The 22,421-nt window shown below is 60.4% G+C and overlaps 2 protein-coding genes across 2 annotated transcripts; one reads left to right on the top strand and one right to left on the bottom strand.

Moving 5' to 3' along the window:
* The first annotated feature begins 1,220 nt into the window (after positions 1-1,220).
* LOC135893220 (ribonuclease T2-like) lies at positions 1,221-7,389 on the top strand. Its single transcript, XM_065421020.1, has 10 exons — positions 1,221-1,263; positions 1,604-1,688; positions 2,721-2,778; positions 3,853-3,920; positions 4,001-4,058; positions 4,699-4,763; positions 5,182-5,295; positions 6,343-6,391; positions 6,596-6,670; positions 7,109-7,389. Exons 2-10 carry the CDS (start codon positions 1,609-1,611, stop codon positions 7,274-7,276), a joined length of 735 nt encoding a protein of 244 aa, XP_065277092.1. The 5' UTR covers positions 1,221-1,263; positions 1,604-1,608; the 3' UTR covers positions 7,277-7,389.
* Positions 7,390-12,342: 4,953 nt separating this feature from the next.
* On the bottom strand, positions 12,343-22,051 carry LOC135892973 (ras-related protein Rab-1A-like). The gene is made up of 6 exons (XM_065420755.1): positions 22,029-22,051; positions 20,995-21,067; positions 20,022-20,117; positions 15,120-15,215; positions 12,730-12,861; positions 12,343-12,570 (listed from the first exon to the last, which is right to left on the bottom strand). The coding sequence occupies exons 1-6, from the start codon at positions 22,049-22,051 to the stop codon at positions 12,343-12,345; spliced, it is 648 nt and encodes a 215-aa protein (XP_065276827.1).
* Positions 22,052-22,421: the final 370 nt, after the last annotated feature.

The raw sequence follows: 22,421 nt of genomic DNA, 5'->3' as shown, positions 1-22,421 counted from the left end.
GGCCACTGAGGAACAGGAAACAGCCCCCCAAGACCCCCCCCAATCGGGCATGGCCAGGGTGCACTGCGCTGTGGCTATTCGCTGCCCCCCAGGGCCCATAGGGGGCGGATCGGGGGCGTGGTCGGAGCGCCCTGCGCTGTGGCTATTCACTGCCCCCCAGGGCCCATAGGGGGCGGATCGGGAGCGTGGTCGGATCGCCCTGCGCTGTGGCTATTCGCTACCCCCCAGGGCCCATAGGGGGCGGATCGGGGGCGTGGTCGGAACGCCCTGCGCTGTGGCTATTCGCTGCCCCCCAGGGCCCATGGGCTATTCGCTGGGGGCGGATCGGGGGCATGGTCGGAGCGCCCTGCGCTGTGGCTATTCGCTGCCCCCCAGGGCCCATAGGGGGCGGATCGGGGGCGTGGTCGGAGTGCCCTGCGCTGTGGCTATTCGCTGCCCCCCAGGCGCCCATGGGCTATTCGCTGGGGGCAGATCGGGGGCGTGGTCGGAGCGCCCTGCGCTGTGGCTATTCGCTGCCCCCCAGGGCCCATAGGGGGCGGATCGGGGGCGTGGTCGGAGCGCCCTGTGCTGTGGCTATTCGCTGCCCCCCAGGGCCCATAGGGGGCGGATCGGGGGCGTGGTCGGAGCGCCCTGCGCTGTGGCTATTCGCTGCCCCCCAGGGCCCATAGGGGGCGGATCGGGGGCGTGGTCGGAGCGCCCTGCGCTGTGGCTATTCGCTGCCCCCCAGGGCCCATAGGGGGCGGATCGGGGGCGTGGTCGGAGCGCCCTGCGCTGTGGCTATTCGCTGCCCCCCAGGGCCCATAGGGGGCGGATCGGGGGCGTGGTCGGAGCGCCCTGCGCTGTGGCTATTCGCTGCCCCCCAGGGCCCATAGGGGGTGGATCGGGGGCGTGGTCAGAGCACCCTGCGCTATGGCTATTCTCTGTTCCCCGGGGCTGCTCCTCCATAGCCCTGGAAGGCACCTCCTCACCTGAGATGATCTCCCCCCATCCTCTCCCTTTACTGAGTGAGGAATATACATCCTGGATCCACTTTGGGCATCTCCCCAGACCCCTCACCCCCAGCACCCACCCACCCACCAAACTTCCTGATGGTGGTGGCTGAGGGCCCCCAGGGTCCCCACACATCTGTGCTCGAGGGGCGTGTTTTGCTGCATGAAGAAGTGAAACCAGCTCGAGGGCTTTCCATTTTCGGCTCCCCGGCCGGCTCCACCCTTCGGCCAGGCAGCGTCTCTCTCCGGCGCCGGCCAGATTGGACTGAGCAGGGTAAGCTGGGCATTCGTGAACCGGGCTTTCCAAGCCCAGATCCCTCCAGATTTCCAACTCCCAGCCTCCTCCTCCTAGTGCTCCCCATTAACTCCCCCGGGGAGGTAACCGAGAGGTGCCGGATCCAACCCGGGGCTCCCACCCTGGGGTGCTGGCTGTGCGTGGCAACTGCCCAGCACACAGACCCAGAGATGTTTGGCCGAATCCACCCCTGGACATTGACTTCCACCAAGGACGGGGGCTGCCCCGGGGGGGTTGGCAGGACGTGGCCTGTGCCGCCCGGGGACAACCGTGGCCGCCGTTGCTCCCCCTTGTCAGCGGTTTGGCGCTTGCCTTGCAGGGACGATGGTGCGTGGGGCCGTGCTGGCGTTCCTGTGGCTGGCCGGAGCGGAGATGCTCCGGGAGGAGCAGGTGGAGCGAAGCTGGTAGGTGCCACCGGCAGTGAGTGCCCCTTTGCAGTGGTGCCCGCTGGCTCCAGCACTGGTGGGGGGCAGAGCGGGGTCCAGGGCTCCAGTTCTCACTGGACCTATAGGCGCACTGATCCCCATCCCCAGCGGGCTTCATACGGGGATTCTGGGGGGACTGACCCCTAGATTACAGCCCCGAGGCCCCGTCTGCCCTGCAAGCAAGTTGCAGAGCGTCCCCTAGCGAGGGACAACCCCCACTCATCCGGGGGGCAGGGAGAAGGGTTTGCATTGGTGACCATGTGGAGTGCAAGAAACACAGAGGTAGGAGCTGGGGAAAGCCCCTTGGGAACCTCTCTCCCCACCAGCGTAGGAGGTGGGCTGGGGACATGGCTGGAGCGCCCTGTGCTGTGGTTCTTCTCCGCCCCCCAGGGGGCAGATCGGGGGCGTGGCCGGAGGGCCCGGTGCTGTGGTTCTTCTCTGCCCCCCCAAGGACAGGTGGGGGCGCGGCCAGAGGGCCCTGTGCTGGTCCTATTCTCCACTCCTAAGGGATCATAGGGGACAGCGTGTGAGTTAGGGCAGCCCTGGCAGGGCCAAGAATGGAGTGGGCGGGGAGGACAAAGGGGGTTTAAAGCCACCTCCCATCCTGTCCCTGCCCTGGGTGCGGAAAGGGGGTGACTCCGAATCAGGCTCCAGATTTTCCACTTCCTGTCTGTCTGAGCTACTTGTGCAGCCCCCCATCACCGCAGCATCTCGGCGCCTCACAGTCTTTGGTGCTTTTATCCTCCCCCCTAGCCCGTGAGGCTTGGCAGGGCTGGGCTGGGCTATCATCCCCATTGTACATATGGGGAAACTGAGGCACAGACTAAGTGACTCGGCCAAGAAATCTGTAGGGAGATGGGATTTGAACCCAGAGTCCCCAAGCCATACCACTAGGCCACCCTTCCTTTCCACTTCCCCATCTCCTTCCCCCCTGCCCCTGCCCCTGCCCCTACCCCTACCCCTACCCCTACCCCTGCGTGGTCTCTGCAAAGCTCTGCTTTGCCTCTCTAGGTTTTGCAGCTGGAAGTGCATGAAGTTTGTCCAGATGTGGCCGGGATCGTTCTGTGTGGTGAGCGCCTGCCGCCCCACCCCCAAACCTTCCCCCCTATATCTGATCCCTGCCCCACAACACCTCCGCTCCCCCAGCCCCCATACCTGGCTGCGGCTGCCACCTACAGGTAGCAAGTGGAACAGCCACATGCACCGGCTGAAAAGCCTGGCATTAGGGAACTAAACCAGGGTGGCTGCTTGCCAGAGCTGGGCCCGTGGTCTGCCCTAGGGCAGGGGGCGTGGGGCCAGCTGGGCCCGTGGTCTGCCCTAGGGCAGGGGGCGTGGGGCCAGCTGGACCTGTGGTCTGCCCTAAGGCGGGGGAGAATACCAGGTTAGATTGGTCTGGAGCTGGCGGGGCTGGGGGTGGGGGATCCCAGGTTAGATGGGCCCATTGCTCTGATCCCCTGGCTTGCTTTATGGAGTGTCCGATCCCTGGGTAGGAGCAGGGTGACAATCTAGCCCCCCCACCCCCCGTTAGACACTCGCTGCCTGACAGGATATTGGCTTTTCAGTCGGACGGGTCTAAACAACCCGTGTGGGTAGCCGGGCCACCATCTGAGCGGACTCCCCGTGGTGCGTCGGGGCAGGGTAGCCTGAGCTGGATCATGTGCTCTCATGCCCCCCCCCCGGCGCGGATCTGGGGAGGGGTCCCCAGGTGGCATTTTTTGGTTTATAGCAGCATCAGGTAAACCTCACACCCCGCTGCCCCCGGCTGGGTAGGTGGTGGTATCACCGTGCTACCGATGGGGAAAATGTGGCACAGGGAGGGGATGTGATTGTCTCAAGGGCAGGCAGGGAGAGCCACGAATGGAACCCAGTCCCCCTTGCTCTAACCACTTGACCCCACTCCCCGAGCTGGGGATAGAACCCAGGAGTCCTGCCTCCCGAGCCCGCTGCTCTATCCACTAGACCCCACTCCCCTCCCAGAGCTGGGGCTAGAACCCAGGAGTCCTGCTCTAACCACTGGACCCCACTCCCCTCCCAGAGCTGGGCTAGAACCCAGGAGTCCTGATTCCAGTGGCAATAGCTCAGGGGGGGTGGCGGGCTAAACTGGGACGTGACCATTTCCATTTCTCGGTTCCTTTGCCTGGAGGCTCTAGGGCCGAGGTTCGACTGCATCGTCCCCGAGTCTGCCGACAGCTGGACCATCCACGGGCTCTGGTGAGAGACGCCCCTCGAGGCGGGTGGGAGGCGTGGGGTCAAAGCGGCCTTTCCCCTGACTCTGTGCCCCTTGATCCCAGGCCCAGCAACGTCATGAACTGCTGCAGCTGCTGGCACCTCTTCCCCTCTGACCTGATGGTAAGTGATGCCCCGCCGACCCCCACATCCAGTACGTCCTGATCCAACCACAGCAGGGCTGGGAGTGGTTAGAGTGGGGTGGGCATTGAGACTCCTGGGTTCTCTTCCTGGCTCTCCCACAGACACCCTATCTGAACTTGGGCAGGCCAAGTCTCCCTCCCTGGTGCCTCAGTTTCCCCATGTGCGAGAGAGGTACCAGTGTGAACGGATGCAAAGTGGTGGAGAATCTAGTCCTGTCTCCTGGAGTCTCCTAGGTAGCTGTGGGTAAGCAGCCAACTGCTCCTGAATCACGGACGGGCAAAGCGGGGCTGAGGGTTAGAGCTGAGGAATGGAAAGAATAAATCCCCCCTTATGTGACCCCACCCCAGGAGTACGTGGCTGGGAGACTTGAGGGGGGGGAGGTTCTGCCTCCTCTTGGAGTCCTGGCCAGGGGTGGGGGGGAGGAAGGGTTGATTCCCCGGCTTGGGGGGCACTGGTGGATTATGGCCTCATCCCAGAGCTGGAGCGCGGCCTGCTGGGAGCTGATGTCTCCTCTGTACAGGGGAGGGTGACCCTGGGCCAAATTGTGGGACCCCTGCCCCCCCCCCCCGGGACAAGGGAGGGGCCTCCCAGCCTTGCCTGCTTTTCTCTCCTATGCCAGGATCTGCCCAAGCAGCTGGCCCAGCACTGGCCCACCTTCCTCAATGCCAGCAGCTTCAACTTCTGGTGAGTGGGGTGGCCGGGGAGTGTTGGCTCTCAGGCCCATCAGGGGGAGGAGGGGCTGGGTTGGTGGAGAGGAGAGGATCGGGGGGGGGGGGGGCTGGGGACATGTGTGGGGAGGTTAGAGCTGGGAAATGGGGCCAGCTGCAGGGAGAAAGCGTGAGGGGGGGGCGCTGCAGAGCTGTGGGGGTGGTGGGAAGCTGTAGGGGAGGGGAGAGAGCTGGGGGGGGGGGGGAGGGTAGTGGGGAGGCCACAGAAAGGATGCTGAAGAGGCCATAGGCACGGGAGGCTGCCGTACCGGGTCAGGTGTCATGGCCGGCAGAGCCCCCTGCCCCCCCAGCCTGGATTCCCAGCCTGGGGCCTGGGGGAGCGGGGCATGTGACTGACTCATGGGCATTTAATTTCCCCCCTCCGCCCCCCGCAGGAAGGAAGAGTGGCAGAAGCACGGGACCTGCGCTGGGTGCATGGAGGCCTTGAGCTCCCCCAGAAAGTACTTCGGGGCGGCCCTCAGCCTGCGCACCATGTACAACATTGACGGGTGAGCCGGGCGCAGGGCGGGAGAGCAAGGGAGACTAGCCCCCCGTGGGGCGGGGGGGAGATACTTCCAACCCTCGCCCCACCCCTTGGTGCCAGCAAAGCTCCCACTGGGGCAGGGGCTCGGAGAGGGGGCTCGGTCTCTCCCTGGCTTTGGGTTATGGGCCGAGCGATTGGGATGCCTCATGGGGGAGATGGGAATCTGTCACGAGCTGATCTCTCATGAAGGGATCTATAGGGTGGGGATCTATCATTAGGGGATCTTCATCTGTGGGAGATCTGTATTGAGGGGATCTCTCGATGTTGGGGGAATCTCTCGGTGCTGGGGATTTATAGTAGGGGGATCTCTCAGTGTTGGGGGATCTATAGAGGGGGATCTCTCAGTGTTGGGGGATCGCTCAGTGTTGGGGGGAATCTATCGTCGGGGATCTCTCAGTGTTGGGGGGATCTATTGGGGATTTCTCAGTGTTGGAGAATTATAGTGAGGGGAGCTCAGTGTTGGGGATCTATAGAGGGGGATCTCTCAGTGCTGGGGCATCTCTCAGTATTGGGGGATCTATAGTAGGAGATCTCTCAATGTTGGCGGGATCTCTGTGTTGGGGATCTCTCAGTGTTGGGGGATTATGGTGAGGGGAGCTCAGTGTTGGGGGGAATCTCTAGTGAGGGGAGCTCAGGGTTGGGGATCTATAGGGGATCTCTCTTTTAGGGGGCTGTACAGTCTGGGGTTGGGACAGTCTGTAACAGGGGTCCGGCTCTCTCTTGGGGATCGATGTACAGTACTGGGGGGGGTCTCTCTCTCTCTCTCTCTCTCGGGGGATCTATAGTGGGGCGATCTATAGCTCAGCACTCTCTCTCAGGGGGATGTTTATGGGGTGAATAGGGTCTCTGTCGGGGGGTGGGTCTGTCTATGGGGAAGGTGGGGCTAACTCTCTCCGGGCAGTGCTCTATGGGAGGCTGGCGTTCTGGTGGTACTGCAGTGCTGGCGTTGTGGGGTGATTTTTACCTCCCCCTGCCCCTCCGTCTGACCCCAATTCATCTCCCTTTTGCACAGAGCGTTCCAGAGAGCTGGGATCCTCCCGTCCTGCAATCACAGCTACCAGGTACGCCCGAGGGGTGCTGCCCCACAGTCTCCCTAGGGCCCCGTCCCTGGTGTGAGGGGGCTCGGCTCATCCCGCCCCTTGGGATCCCTGGCCTTTTCCGGCTGGGTTTGCTCTTGGCAGATGATGGTTTGTGGAGGGGGGACTCCCACCCCCGTCACCACCCCAGTTTCCTGCTCGCTGACCTGTCCCATCCTGCCTCCACAGCTCCACACCCTCCAGGAGGCTTTGGTGCCCATTCTGGGGAAGGAGCATGTGCTGCAGTGTGTGACCGACGGCCAGGTGGGTGCCTTTCTCACGCTCCCCAGGGTCCTGCGGGCAACAGCTGTGGGGTAGGGTAGGAGCCACCAGGGATTCTGGGTAATAAACAATGGGGTGCTGGGTGTGAGCAGAGGCTATGGGGCATTCGGGAAAACAGAGGCTGAGGTGCTGGGGTTGGGCAGAGCCCCAGGGGATTCTGGGTAACAGAGAATGGGACATGGGGGTTGGGCAGGTGCACCGGGGGATTGTGGGTGCTGGGGCTGAGCAGGGGCTTGGGGTCACAGAGAATGGGGCCGTGGAGCTGGGTAGGGCTGTGTGTTTTTGCTGAGCCTCCTGAAGCTATGAGAGGACCTGTCTTTCCTGCAGCAGGGAGTTCCGCAGGTCAATGCATGGCAAAGCTTTTATTTCTGCTCCTTGGTTCTATGCCTCATGCCCTTCTTCCCTCCCATTGTGCTGCAGGCCCGCCAGGTCCTGGTACAGCTCAAGGTCTCGCTCTTCAGCAACTTCTCTGCCGGGTGCCTGGAGGAGGGAGCCCGGGATTTCTCCCCCTACCGGCCCTGCGAAAACCAGAGACGCATCTTCTACTTCCCTCCGAACCAGAAGACCCCACGGGACCCCTGCCCCTGACTGGGGTTGGGGGTAGGGGTGGGGCAGGAGAGTGTCAGGGCTCAGCAGCAGAGAGCCCCAGGGAAGGCTGGAAATCAGGGGCCCCGTCACCAGAATAAAGTGCTCGGGAAGGATCGACTGAGTCTGGTGCATGCGATTATTTTGTTACCCCGGCCACTGGCTACACGGGACCCTGGCGTCCGGGACCCAACGTGGTTAAAGGGGGAACAAATTCCCACGGTGGAGGGGGTAAAGGGGGAGTGCCCCCTAGAGGGCATCTGCCTCGCTCTCCTGTACCTGGCACAGACAAGCGGGGCAGCTGTGGGGACAGCAGGAACGCCTGGCCCTCAAGGCTGAGCTCACCAACCCAGTGCCTTTGCTCTAACCACTAGACTCCACTCCCCTCCCAGAGCCAGGGATAGAAGCCAAGTTCTCACTACTAGCCTGCCCCCCGCTGCTCTGACCACTAGACCACACTCCTCCTGCAGAGCCAGGACTAGAACCCAGGAGTCCTGGCTCCCAGCCCCCCTGCTCTAACCGCCGGACCCCACTCCCCTCCTGGAGCCGGGAATGGAACCCAGGAGTCCTGGCTCCCAGCCCCCCTGCTCTAACCGCCGGACCCCACTCCCCTCCCAGAGCCGGGAATGGAACCAAGGAGTCCTGCCTTGTGCGGGGGATGGGGGCGGAGGCTCTGGGTGCTCCCTAAAGCGACTGCTCCCCCACCCCCCGCGGGATTGCCAGCACTTTCTCGCTTGTGTTGTGTAGACTCAGAGCAGCTGCCAGAACCCTATTTCCTGAGCAATCTGGCCACAGGTAAGAGCCAGGCCGGGCCCGGGCAGCCCAGGCTGGTCCGAGTCCTTAGGGGTTCCCCTAACCTAGCTCCCCCTGCCCGGCCCCATCACACGTGCCCTGTCCGTCTAACTATTACATCGCTCTGAACCCTGCCCACTCCCCGGCCTCATGCCACATACTGCTATGCCCTGTTCCTGCTACCACCCCCTTCCCAGAGCTCCATGGTGCCACTCCCCCAGTCGGCTCCCGGTGGACAACCTCACTTGGTAGGACGTGAACTAGCCCAGGGGGGGTCTGGCCACCGCTCCTGCAAGAATACCCAAGATAACTGGCCTGGGAGAGGCCTCCAAGGAGTAAAATCAAGACGCTGGTGCAAATTTAGGGAGTTGGGGTTAGGGCTTTTAAGAACATGAGAACGGCCATACTGTGTGAGACCAAAGGTCTGTCTAGCCCAGTAGCCTGTCTTCCAACAGTGGCCAATGGTGGGTGCCCCAGAGGGAATTAACAGACCAGGTAATCATCAAGGGATCCATCCTCCCAGCTTCTGGCAAACAGGGGGATATGGCTAATAGCCATTGATGGACCTATCCTCCATGAATTTACCGAGTTCTTTTTTGAACCCTGTTATAGTCTTGGCCTTCACAACGTCCTCTGGCGAGGAGTTCCACAGGTCGACTGTGCGCTGTGTGAAAAACTCTGTTTGCCATGCTGCGTGGGAGAGGGGCCAGGGCTGGGCTGTGACCAATGCCCACTTTTCATTGGAGTGGGCTTTGAATTACCAGGGTGGGCTGGCTGGTTCAGCCCCGGCGGCACACAGCTGCCAACCTGCCTGTACTGATGGGTTCGCGCACCAGATTGGCCCAGCAATTCCAGGCATTTAGCCCGATTTCTCCCTCTCTACAAACCTTTCGGTGGTGCCTTTATTTTTTGGCTGGGGTTTGTGTGTGTGGGGCGGGAGTGGGGACCTGCCTCCTGGAAACCACAACAGCTTCCAGCTCCCTGGTAGCGGGGTGGAAAACACGCAGGCAGCGAGGGATTGTTTGGACACCGTTGGGAGTTTTTGCTCTTTGGCAGGGCCGGCCTTAGGGAAAATGGTCCCCTGGGTGAACTTGTAGTTTGGCGCCTGTCCCAGTGCCCCTGGCTCCCCACCCCACGTTCGCCCCAACCCCGGCACCCCGCTCCTCACCCCATGCACTGTGCCCCCGTTGTCCCAATCTCTGCACACACACCCCGCACCCGTAAGCCCTGCGCCTCCCTCCTGCGCCCCTAACCCTGCACTGTGCCCCCTTCACCCAGCCCCTGCACCCCTCCTCCTGTGCCCATGTGCGGAAACAGACCATGGCACTCCTAGGTCCCTGCATCTAGGTCCCTTTCCCCCCCGGGCTGTGTAAACGGATGGCAGGAGAGCAGTAGCCCAGGTGCGGAAAGTGACCTGATGCCCAGAGCATGTGGTATTGCACCTTGCTCCCCACCCCCTCCCCAGCCTGGCATGCGTGAGGCTGTCACAGACTGAAACACCTGCCCTTCCCCCGTTGGCTCCTGGGCAGCGGCTGAGGTGGGAACCCCCCACCCCCTGTCCATGGCCTGCTCCGGCAACTAGATTCAGCCATAAGAGACCATTTGGACCAGCGAGTCCGACCAAGGCCAGAGCCGCTGGCCCGGCGCGTCCTGGTGCGAGCTAGAGCAGAACGCTTGGAGATGGACATCTGGGGTGGGAAGCTTCCGCGTGAGAGAGACGCCCCCTACAGGTGCAGGGAAGCATGTCCAGCGGTTAATGACACTCATCCATTAGCTAGATTGAGCTCAGATTTTACATACCTGGGGTCGTCCTCGGAGCTCTTTGTATCCACAGCCCTGCTGAAGTCCAGCCATCAGGACAGGACAGGGTAGCGCCAGACGGCTCTCCCCACGGCTGCATTGCGAGGTACCACCCCCCTCCTTGCTCCGCCAGGCTCCTCTCCTTCTCTATTCACCTGCTGCACCCTCCCGCGGCCCCCACCCCAATCCGGCCGTGTGCACGCCGTTCTGGGGCCCTCGCTGGCCGGCCGGCCCGTTTAGCTGCTGGGAATAGTTGCAAGCCAAAGCATCGAATATCAGGGCACCGCTGCCCGTGCTCAGAGGGTTTGGCCTGGCTCCTGGAAGAGATTTAGGTGCCTTATTCCCACTGAAATTAATAGTGTGTGGGGGATGGTGGGGAGAGGGGGATGGCTGTATGTTGGGGTGACACCAATGAGCGGTACGACCTTTAATGCAGAGGGCTGGGCCCTTACACAACCGGCTGCTTAGGCCAAAGGTTAAACTAACAGGTACAGTACAGCCTGAGCTGTCTCTGTAATCCCTAGACATTAAAGGCTCACAGTCGGCCACGCTGAGATCCAAACTATTTTAGGTCACCTGGTCCCTCATGTGGGATTTTTTGGCTCCCCCGTTCCTGTCCTGCGTCCCGTTCCTCAGCTGTTAAGGACTCGCTTGACTGGCCTGTTTAGTTTAACCTTTCCTTCTGCTCTAAAGCTGCCGGCGGTTGTTCGAGTCGCTTCAGACCGGCCTTAAGAAAAGCGAGAGCCCCAGTGAGGTAGCTGGGGCCTCCTGGCTGGGGAATACGACGCAGGCAGGAGGGAGCATGGCCGAGGGGTTAGAGCACTGGCCACCCTAATCTTATTCCTAGCACAGGCCCTGGGCCTGCTGGGGACCCATGAGTGAGTCACATCCCCACTCTGTGCCTCAGTTTCCCTATCTGTAAAATGGAACTAAGGCAAAGTGCTCTGCGCTGGACAGATGCAAAGCTCCAGGAATCAATTGTAGATAGAGCCTTTAATTCGTAGGGCACCCGCAAGCCCTAAAAACTCTCAGCGGTGTTAAACAGCAGGGATAAACTGCTGGCCCCGGCCGGCACGTGCCATTTCTGGGGCCCACGACCTACCGCCAGCGGTGGGTCGTGCCAGTCAAGCCCTGGCAGACGAGCTGCTGTTAGAGTTAACTGTATTTCAAAGGCAATAAGATAAATACCAAGGGCAAATTTTCCAGCAAGTCTATTAACCCAGCTGCCACTTCTACCACCCCCCCCATAGCTTCCTGCCCCCATCAAACACACATCCCTTTAAATCCCCCACCCCTCAGGACAGGGACCGCCCCGCTCTGGAGCCAATTAACGCAGCAAGGTCCTTGTCCCGACATGGCCCCGCTCAGTGGGGAGGGATCTTGCCAAACTCTCCCCGCCATGGGCTGGAGGCAGCTTTTAAAAACATCAGTTGTGAGCAAAGGGGGGAGGGGAGGGTTGCAAACCGGCGGGGGGGTGGGGGGGGGGAAGGGAAATTCTGCCAGGGAGGCAGGATTGAAATTTGACCCTCCTTCGAATCTTTCTAGTCAAAAACCTCCCCGTAAGCCAAGGGCTGGTGCCTCACACACCAGAATTCCAGCATTCAGCCCCTAGCTGGTGGTGGAGCTCGCGCGGCTCTCGAACGGGGCATGCAATCTCGCTGAGACGCCAGAGTGATGAAGACTCCAGCCCGGCGCTGAGAGACCTCCTCCACTGGCTCACCGCCCATGGTGTTAAAAACCAGCACCCCGTTTTCCAGCCGACTCCGCCCAGCCACGGGATCTCGCTCTGGATTAACAAGGCCCCCGCTGTCAGAAATCGCCTCCGGCTGCAGGACCCGGCTCGAGCCGCCTTTCCGCCCAAGCTTTGAATGTTCAAGCCGCTCTTCAGTCTTGAGCCGAGGGGGGAGAAATTCAAGCAGTTGGACACGAAAAAGATGCTAACTCGGCGCCAGACGCCCACGAGGCTGCGTTAAGAGGGGACACAGACGATGGCGCTTTCTGCTTTTGTCCTGGGCGTCACGGCACAGTTCCTCGCTGCTCCGTCTGTGGCTACGTCGCCTTCCACCCCCACGCAGGGAGGTGTTGCGCGTCCTGCGGCATTCGGGGATTCCTTCCTGGGCCCGGCTCTGTTCGGAGCAGCTGGGACCCTTCCAGAGGCCTGAAGGGTGCAGAGCAGGGCTGGCTGTATGGCCATGCAGCGGGGATTGGGAATGACTGGGGGAGGAGAGGATGGAGCTTGGAGTAGCTCAGCCCACCAGGAGCCCAGATCAGTAGCCGGCCCTGAGTGTCTCTTGGCTAGCCAAGGGGGAGGGCGCGCCCACGCGGTTGGAGAGGTATCGCAGCCTGTAAAAATCTATTGCAAATAAATAGGGTGCTGCAAAGGACCCCTCTGCCCAGCCGTCCTGGCCCCCAGCGGTAGTCCCAGACACGGAGAAGCTCCCCACCACGGGGTAGGTGGGTGGGGGAAAACCCCCTCCCTAACAGCAGCCCCCACCTCCGTCGCCGCCCTCCCCCGCGCCGTCCCGGCCCTGCCGCAGGGGGGCGCTCTGGATGCGGGGGTTGGGCTGGCGGCTGTCGCTGTGGGGGAGGCCGCTGCCCACCCGGTTCTTGATCTCGGCCGCCATGGTGACGAAGGCCTGCTCCACGTTGGTGGCGGTCTTGGCGCTGGTCTCCAGGAACGGCACCTCCAGCGCGTCCGCGTATTCCTGCCCCGGGGGAGGGAAAACACGAAAGGCCACGGTGAGTGCCGGGCAGATCCCCGCCTCGCCCTGCCAGCTTGGTTATTCACGGGAGCCCTCCCCCGGTGCTTGTGGGCTGGGGTTTAAGTGTGCGACACGTGCATTATTCTGCCCCCCGGTACTGACCTTGGCCGTGGTGTAATCCACCACCTTCTTGCAGGTCAGGTCGTTCTTGTTGCCCACGATCAGCTTGTTGACATTCTCGCTGGCGTAGCGGCCGATCTCCTCCAGCCACAGGTGCATGTTGCTGAACGAGTCCTGGGGGGAGCGGAGACGGGAGAGGCTCTGAACGACGTCTCCAGGGGCCCAGCACTTCCCTGCTCCCAGGGGGTCAAGGCAAGGGCCTTGCCTGCAGTCTAATCCCCATCTACATTTGGGGGCAGGCCCATCAGCCTTCACCTAGTCCATCCCCAGCCAGGGTGTGATTGGCCCATACACGTCAGGGGAACATAGAATCATAGAAGATCAGGGTTGGAAGGGACCTCAGGAGGTATCTAGTCCAACCCCCTGCTCAAAGCAGGACCAATCCCCAGACAGATTTTTACCCCAGTTCCCTAAATGGCCCCCTCAAGGATTGAACTCACAACCCTGGGTTCAGCAGGCCAATGCTCATGTCAACTTGCGTCTCAAATAAAGGGCGCCTTCCCGTCCAAACTGGACTGAGACCCACCAGCTTCTGACTCACACACACGTCCCCCAAAGCGACCATTAATTGGGAGCGACTCTCAGGCATTACTCCCCTGAGCGGGACTCGAACCCACAGCCTGGAGGGAAAGGCTCCACAGCCCCGCCCCCAAGCAACGGAGCTAGCCAGTCTTGGAGCGGCTACCCTCTTAGAACAGAATATCAGGGTTGGAAGGGACCTCAGAAGGTATCTAGTCCAACCCCCTGCTCAAAGCAGGACCAACCCCCAACTAAAGAGACCCAAGACACTCCTGGCCACACAGGTGTTGGGATTTTCAGCCCAGCAGATTCATTTACATTTCCAGCAAGACTTGATTTCTCCTCCTCGACTTTAAAAAGTTGGTGTTGTTATTGATACAGAGCCCTTGGCTAGCACGGAGCCGCTCTGCGAGAATGCAAAGATCATTCGCACGCAACGCTCAGGTCTCCCACCAAACACATGCAGCTGCCTCTAGGGTGGAATCAATGTGGCAGCTGTTTTGAACAACAGGCAGAGCACCGCTTCACTGAAGAAATCCCGCATCTGAGATCAGCCCATGGCAGAAGGCAGCCAGGTCTGTATCTACTACACACAAGCCCCCCCCCCCCCCCCCCAAAAGGGCCATTCATTTGAAAATCAAATCCCCATGCAGATACCATTCCATTTTCCTCTGCACTTTCACTGGGATACTGGATTCTCCTTCCCTTCCGGCCTTAAAATGCTGTGTAGTTTCTATACAGCTGTCGAAACTGTTGCCATATCCCAATGCAGAGGTAGCTTTATCTCTCCACTAGGTGACATGATCCAGAGCCGCTGTGCCCCACCCCAGAGGTGGCTGCATCTCAGTGCTGGGTGACATGATTCCAGTATAAACAGTTGCCATGTCCCACCCCAGAGGTGGCTGCATCTCAGTGCTGGGTGACATGATTCCAGTATAAACAGCTGCCATGTCCCACCCCAGAGGTGGCTGCATCTCAGAGCTGGGTGACATGATTCCGGTATAAACAGCTGCCATGTCCCACCCCAGAGGTGGCTGCATCTCAGAGCTGGGTGACATGATTCCGGTATAAACAGCTGCCATGTCCCACCCCAGAGGTGGCTGCATCTCAGTGCTGGGTGACATGATTCCAGTATAAACAGCTGCCATGTCCCACCCCAGAGGTGGCTGCATCTCAGTGCTGGGTGACATGATTCCGGTATAAACAGCTGCCATGTCCCACCCCAGAGGTGGCTGCATCTCAGAGCTGGGTGACATGATTCCGGTATAAACAGCTGCCATGTCCCACCCCAGAGGTGGCTGCATTTCAGTGCTGGGTGACATGATTCCAGTATAAACAGCTGCCATGTCCCACCCCAGAGGTGGCTGCATCTCAGTGCTGGGTGACATGATTCCAGTATAAACAGCTGCCATGTCCCACCCCAGAGGTGGCTGCATCTCAGTGCTGGGTGACATGATTCCAGTATAAACAGCTGCCATGTCCCACCCCAGAGGTGGCTGCATCTCAGAGCTGGGTGACATGATTCCGGTATAAACAGCTGCCATGTCCCACCCCAGAGGTGGCTGCATCTCAGAGCTGGGTGACATGATTCCGGTATAAACAGCTGCCATGTCCCACCCCAGAGGTGGCTGCATCTCAGTGCTGGGTGACATGATTCCAGTATAAACAGCTGCCATGTCCCACCCCAGAGGTGGCTGCATCTCAGTGCTGGGTGACATGATTCCGGTATAAACAGCTGCCATGTCCCACCCCAGGATGAAGAACACTGATGAGCCACAGTCATTTATAACCAAGGGCAAGTCCATACCTAGCCTAACGCCCTCCCTTAGGAAGGGCTCCGTGGTCAGACTCACCTGGTCTGTTACATCATACACAATGATGATACCGTGGGCGCCTCTGTAGTAACTGGACGTGATCGTCCGGAAGCGCTCCTGGCCGGCCGTGTCCCACTGCAGGGCAGGGAAAGAAAGACACATAGACTATGCTCCTTCCCACCACTAGAAAGGGAACCCAGGAGTCCTGGCGCCCAGCCCCTCCCACAACACTGCCTCCAAGAGCCAGGGATAGAACCCAGGAGTCCTGGCTCTGAATCCTCCGCTCTATTAGACCATAGAACCCAGGAGTCCTGGCTCTGAATCCTCCGCTCTATTGGACTATAGAACCCAGGTGTCCGGACTCCCAACCCCCCAGCTCTAGCCTCTGGTCAGCATTCCTCCCCAGAGTCAGAAATAGACTCCTGGCTTCCAGCCCCCCTGCTCTACCCACTAGACCCCACTCCCCTCCCAGTGCCTGGGAGAGAACCCAGGAGCCCTGGTGCCCAGCCCCCTGCTCTAACCACTACATGGCCCCCACACCTCATAAGCAGCAAACGCAGGGAAAACAGCAGCTTTCTGCCTCCAGCCACGTCCCTGCTAGGGGAAGCTCGCTTCGGGGTGGGGGAGAAACACACGAAAGAGCTTGTCTGGATGATGGAAACAAGCGGACGGCGCCACCCACAGGGAGCAGCCAGGATACACGGGACCATGATGGCACGCTGGCTCTGAGCTCGGCAGAGGGCGCTGCTGAGCCCCCCGACTGGCTGGCCTTGGGGTGAAAGCCCCAGAGTCAATTCCCAGCTCTGCCCCTAACTCCCCATGTGAGTCGCTGCATCTCAGGCCCCAGGGCCGGCTCCAGGCACCGGCGCAGCAAGCGGGTGCTTGGGGCGGCCGACGGAGAGGGGCGGCACGTCCGGCCCTTCGGCGGCGGGTTCCTCAGTCCTTCTCGGAGGGAAGGACCTGCCGCCAAATTGCCCCTGAAAAGCCACCGACCGCGGCTTTTTCCCCCCCCCCCGCCGCTTGGGGCGGCAAAAGCGCTGGAGCTGGCCCTGTCAGGACCCCCCGCTGCTGGATAGGGAGAACCACCCTCCCTCGGGCCACTTCGGCGGTCAGGACTTTGGGGCAGGGACTCCATGTCTGTGCAGCACCCGGCGCGACGGGGGGAACCCCCCGACCTCGCCTGGGATCCGTGCGGCACCCGGCGCGACGGGGGAACCCCCCGACCTCGCCTGGGATCCGTGCGGCACCCAGCGCGACGGGGGGAACCCCCCGACCTCGCCTGGGGGCCGTGCGGCACCCGGCGCGACGGGGGAACCCCCCGACCTCGCCTGGGATCCGTGCGGCACCCGGCGCGACGGGGGAACCCCCCGACCTCGCCTGGGATCCGTGCGGCACCCGGCGCGACGGGGGGAACCCCCCGACCTCGCCTGGGGGCCGTGCGGCACCCGGCGCGACGGGGGGAACCCCCCGACCTCGCCTGGGGGCCGTGCGGCACCCGGCGTGACGGGGGAACCCCCGACCTCGCCTGGGGGCCGTGCGGCACCCGGTGTGGACAACCCCCAATCAGTGTCCATGCAGTGCCCTGTAACTGGGAGCAGGCCCCTTATGCCAGCTGGCCAGGGAGGACCCTGCGTGGGGGGAGGGGAGTTTCAAGGGGCCATTCTTGGCACAGAGGGGCTGGCACGTGAGTGAGATTAGGGTCCTGTGCATGGGGACTGGCAGGGAGGTGGAGCAGCAAGGAGCCTTGAGGGGCGGGGCCCCCCCACTGCGGAACAGGGCTGGGATTGGAGGGTGGGATCAGCGGTTGGACGGACCCTGCGACCCCCCCCCAGTCACAGCTGATAAATGGCTGCTCCCGGGGCTCTGCTGTGGGGCATCTGAACGGAGCAGGACAGGCCCCATAAGGGTTGAGGGGGGAACGGAGGCTTCCTTCCCACCCCGGGATGAACCCCGCTGTTTGCTGCCCCACGGGGCAAAAGGGGAATCGGCCCCAGCAGGCTGGTTTGTAGTTTATTAAATGCAGCTTCTAGAAGGCTGCCACACACACCCTGTGCCCCACACTGATCCTAGATCTACTGTACCCCACAGCCTCCCACTCTGTACCCCCAGCCCTGCCAGCTCGTATTCCAGCTCCCAGGCCCCACAGAACCCAGATCTCCTATCCTGGACCCCCACAGCCCCCCACTCTGTACCCCCCAGCCCTGCCAGCTCGTATTCCAGCTCCCAGGCCCCACAGAACCCAGATCTCCTATCCTGGACCCCCACAACCCGCCACTCTGTACCCCCCAGCCCTGCCAGCTCGTATTCCAGCTCCCAGGCCCCACAGAACCCAGATCTCCTATCCTGGACCCACACAGCCTCCAGATCCCCAATAGACCCTAGCGCCTCTTGCACTCCAAAAGGACCCCAGATGCCCTACCCTGTGCCTCCATCCCCATAGGTCCTCGATGCCCTGCCATGCACCCCATAGACCCCACCCCTTCTTGTACCCCCAAAACAGACCCCAGCTCCCCCTCATGCACTCCTGATGAAGAGATCATAGAAGCACAAGGTGAGAAGGGACCACAAGGGTCATCTAGTCTCACCCTCTGCCAAGGTGCAGATTTGTTGGGTCTAAACCACCTAAGACAGATGGCTCCAGCCTCCTTTTGAAACCTCCAGTGAAAACGATCCCCCCCTCGCCCCCCAAAGGCGTCTGTTCCATTGTCCTACTGTTCTTACAGCAAGGGGAGATTTAATCTAGATCGGCTGGGCTGTAGTTTGAACCCACTGCCCCTTGTCCTGTCCTCTGTGGCAGGAGAGAACAACTTTTCTCCATCTTTCTGATGGCAGCTTTCCAAGTATTTGAAGACCGCTATCGTGTCCCCCTTTCATCTCCTCTTTTCCAAACTAACCACACTCAGCTCAGTCAGCCTTTGCTCATACGGCTTGTGTTCCACCCTTTGATCATCTTTGTCGCTCGCCTCTGGATCCTTTCCAGCTTCTCTACATCCTTTCTATACATTGATGACCAAAATTGGACACTGTTCTCCAGCAGAGCGGTACTGTCACCTCCCAGGACTTGCAGGCTATGCCTCGGTTAATGCAACCTAAAACCGCACTTGCTTTTTTTTGCAACAGCATCGCGTTGCTGACTCATGTTGAGGTTGGGATCCACCACAACTCCCAGCTCCTTCTCAGCGGCGCTGCTGCCAAGCCAGTTACCCCCAATTCTGTATTTGGTTTTTCTTCCCTAACAGAAGCACCTTCCATTTGTCTGTGTTGAATTTCATTGTGTTGTCTATAGCCCAGTTCTCCAATTTATCAAGATCCCTCTGAATCTTAGCTCTACCCTCCAAAGTGTTGGCAACACCCCCTACCCCCCGCACCACCACCAGCTTTGTGTCACCTGCAAATGTGGTCAGTCTGCTCTCTCTATACCTACATCCAGGGTATTAATAAAGATGTTAAACACCACCAAACCCAGAACAGATCCCTGGGGAACCCCCCTCGAGACCTCCCTCCAACCCGACATCGTTCCATTCATCGTTAGTCTTTGTTTGCAGCTGTTTAACCAGTTATGTATCCACTCAATGGTAGTTCCGCCGAGCCCACATTTCTCCAGCGTAGTTATCAGAATGTCACGGGGGACTGTGTCAAAAGCCTTGCTGAAGTCCAGGTATATGACATCCACCACATTCCCCCATCCACCAAACCAGTTACCCCGTCAAAGAAGGGAATCCAGCTGGTTTGGCAGGACTTGTTCTTGGTAAATCCACGCTGGCTGCTAGCGATCACCCCTTCAGCCTGCTGGCGATCACCCCTTCAGCCTGCTGGCGATCACCAATAGAATGTTTGCTACATGGCTCTAGCAGCTCCCAGGTATCGAAGTCAGGCTGACTGGTCTATAGCTCCCCGGCTCCCCCCTTTTTAAAGATGGGCTCTGCGTTGGCCCTTCTCCAGCCTTCCGGGACCTCTCCTGTCATCCATGTGTTTGTATCATCGCCAGTGGCGCCGAGATTTCTTCAGCTACTTCCTGCAGCGCCCTGGGTGAACAGCGTCCGGCCCTGCTGATTTGACTTCGTTCAAATTGGTCAGAAGATCTGTGACGTGTTCTTTACTTTATCCCGATCTGCCTCCCTTCCCCTTTATTGTCTGTGGTCGTCCGGTCACATGTGATAGACTGAGGCCAGGTGGGCACTGAGCCGCTCTGCCTTCCTATCATCTCCCGTTCCCAGCTCCCCTTCTCCACCGAGCAGCGGCCCCACGCTGCCCGTGATCTTTCTTTTTCGCCTGACGTATTTGAAGAACCCCGTCTCGTTGTCTCTAACCTTCCTTGCCAGCTGTAGCTCATTCCTCGCCTGGGCTTTCCTGATCTTGCCCCTACACGCTCGCGCTATTCCCACGTATACGTCCTTGGTGCCATGCCCCTCCTCCCATTCCCTGCGTGTATCAGACGCAGCGACACCCTGAACAATTTTAAGGTCTCCCCCACCGTCCTCATGGATGGGTCAGAAAGCAACTTCAGATCCAGGAAGGTGGGAGCGTCATGAGGTCAGAGCGAGGTGCCATCAAGCTTCAGCTGAGTCTGGATGCAACCCCCCGATCTCATGGGTGGGGGAGAGAGTTGGGGTCAGGAGTTGGGGGGGGGGGGAGGGAGAGCTTCTCACTTTTGCAGCCGGGTCTGTTGTTCATTCAATGTGTTGAACCTCTGACCCTGGCTCCTAACCCTACCCACAAGACCCCACATTCCCCTCCCAGAGCCCATAGAACCCAGGAGTCCAACTCCCAGCCCTCCCCCGCTCTAACCCACCAGAACCGACTCCCCTCCCAGAACAGAGAATGGAACCCAGGGGTCCTGACTCCCAGCCCTCCTCTGCTCTAACCAGTAGACCCCACTCCCCTCCCAGAGCTGGGAATGGAACCCAGGGGTCCTGACACCCCCGACTGCCGTGAACTCACTATCTGGAGTTTGATAGTTTTCCCCTCCAGCTCGATGGTGCGGATCTTGAAGTCCACCCCAATGGTACTGATGTAGCTGTCCGTGTAATTGTCATCCTGGGGAAGAGAGGAGGGACAGCGAGTGATGGGGCGGGGGGAGCCCGGCAGTGCCCCCCAGCCTTCCCCAGCCCCCACAGCCATCATGGTGCCCCTGTGCTGCCCACCCCACAGCCCCTAGGAACGTCACAGCAACAAAAAGCTTAGAACCTGCTTCCCCCTGCTCTAAAAGCCTAGCCACCGAAGCTAAAGGAGAATCCCCATCAGCTCTTAGCAGCACAGGGGCTAGGACACACAAATGAGCAGTTCCAATTCCATCCTGGAGAGGACAGTGGCTTTACCCTAGTAAGATGCACAAGCCCTCAACCCCTCAGGTTCAGGCCATATGGTATTTTTATCACGTCACAAACGGGGAAACTGAGGCAGGGAACAAGGCAGCAACTCACTCAAGGTCGCACAGCGAGGGGCTGACTGAGCTATGAAGAGAAGCCAGGAGTCCTGATTCCCAGCCCCCTTCTCCACTGCTCCCCACTGCTCCCACCCCTCCCCCGGCTCTAACCCACTAGACTCTGTTCCCTCCCATCATTCTTGCTTCCCCCACTGGATGGGAGAAATTCCTTCATCAGGGCCCTTGGCTTTCTCTCCCTCCTTGGGCCCGGAGAAGGGAAGAGCTGTTAGGGTCAGGAGTGTCCATAGGCCCCATGGGGTGGGTGACCTGGCTTCTAGGCGCTACCATAATAAACCTAATAGCAATACAAATGTACAGCGCCTGGCACAATGGGGGTCTGGTCTATGAGCAGGGTGCCTAGATTCTACCGTAATACACCTAACAGCAATACAAATGTACAGCGCCTGGCACAATGGGGGTCTGGTCTGTGAGCAGGGTGCCTGGGCACTACCGTAATACACCTAATAAATCATCATCTCCGATACTCACCGCGAAGCGCAGCAGGAGGCAGGATTTGCCGACCCCGGAGTCCCCGATCAGGAGGAGTTTGAACAAGTAGTCACTGTTGGGGAGAGGGGAGGGTGACTCCCTGAAATGTCCTGGGGGGCAATTCTAGCAGTTGAGTAAACCCCCCCCTTCCGCTGCAGCCAAACAGCCGCCCGCAGGGATCCAACGACGGACTCAGCGCGGGAACCGCCAGCCCCCGATAGTGGGCTGGGTGGTTGCAGTGGCTGCAGGTGGCCAACAGGGAGCGATATCACCCCGCTCACAAGGCCAAGGACCCCAGCAACCACCCCCATCCCTTCTAATGTCTGCCAGGGGAACACAGGGCTCCCCCCACCCATATGCACATGGACACCTCCCCCCAACAGGTCCTGTTCCCGTCTGGGTGCCACATCTGGGCGCATTAACCCCTCCGCCCCACTCCCAACATCTGGGCACATTAACCCCCCCCCCCAGCCCCAACATCTGGGCACATTAACCCCCCCCAGCCCCAACATCTGGGCACATTAACCTCCCCCCCTGCAACATCTGGGCACATTTCCATACTCCTCCAATATTTCCCCACCACCATCTGCTTAATGTCCCCCCCCATTCACCCTATATCTCCTCTGAGGACAACCTCCCCCCCCCCCAACGTGATGCACCCCCACCCCCTTTTAAAAGTAGTTAAAGCACCCAAGGAGACGGAGGTGGACAGCATGGGCAGGCTGCCCTCAGAGTGAGGGGAATCCAAGCATATTGCAGGGGCGCACGGTAGGGAAACCGGGTGGTACGATGCTGCAGGAGACGGCTGATTTGTGTCTTAGTCCATCCCAGGGCTCTCCCATCTCTACCCCCTGCTCCCCCGTGCCCCACTGCCCAGAATTACAGGGTGGGCAAGCAATGCCAGCTGCCCTCCAGGAACCGGGCTGAGACCCACCCAACTCACTGCACACAACAGCCACCTTTTGCTCAGCATCCCCCCCCCACCTCCTGCCAGCCATGCGATGCAACCCCAGGTTCTGGCAGCCTGGACTCACTATTCTGGATTGATGGTCGACATGACGGCGCGGGGGCGTCCGGGGTCCGGCTCAGAGACGGTGCTGCTTCGAGGGAGGGGGGCAGGGGAAACCCAGGTTCTTGCTGGATCCGGCAAGGCCAGTGACAGGGGGTGCGGGAGAGAGACAGGAGGGATTAATGGGTGCAGTCTAAGCCCCTCACCCAAAATGGGATGGGGGGGGGGTTATTTCCATTTTACACAGGGGGAAAGAAAGTGATGTGCCCAAGGTCATGTAAACTGGTGGCAGAGCTGGGAATGGAACCCAGGAGTCCTGCCTCTCAGTTGCCACCCCTGCTCTAACCACTAGACCCCACTCCCCTCCCAGAGCTGGGGCTAGAACCCAGGAGTCCAGGCTCCCAGCCCCCCCCCCCCC

This window comes from Emys orbicularis, chromosome 21 (assembly GCF_028017835.1).
Source record: "Emys orbicularis isolate rEmyOrb1 chromosome 21, rEmyOrb1.hap1, whole genome shotgun sequence".
Classification (NCBI taxonomy): domain Eukaryota; kingdom Metazoa; phylum Chordata; order Testudines; family Emydidae; genus Emys; species Emys orbicularis.
This window is presented reverse-complemented; position numbering and strand designations above follow the sequence as displayed.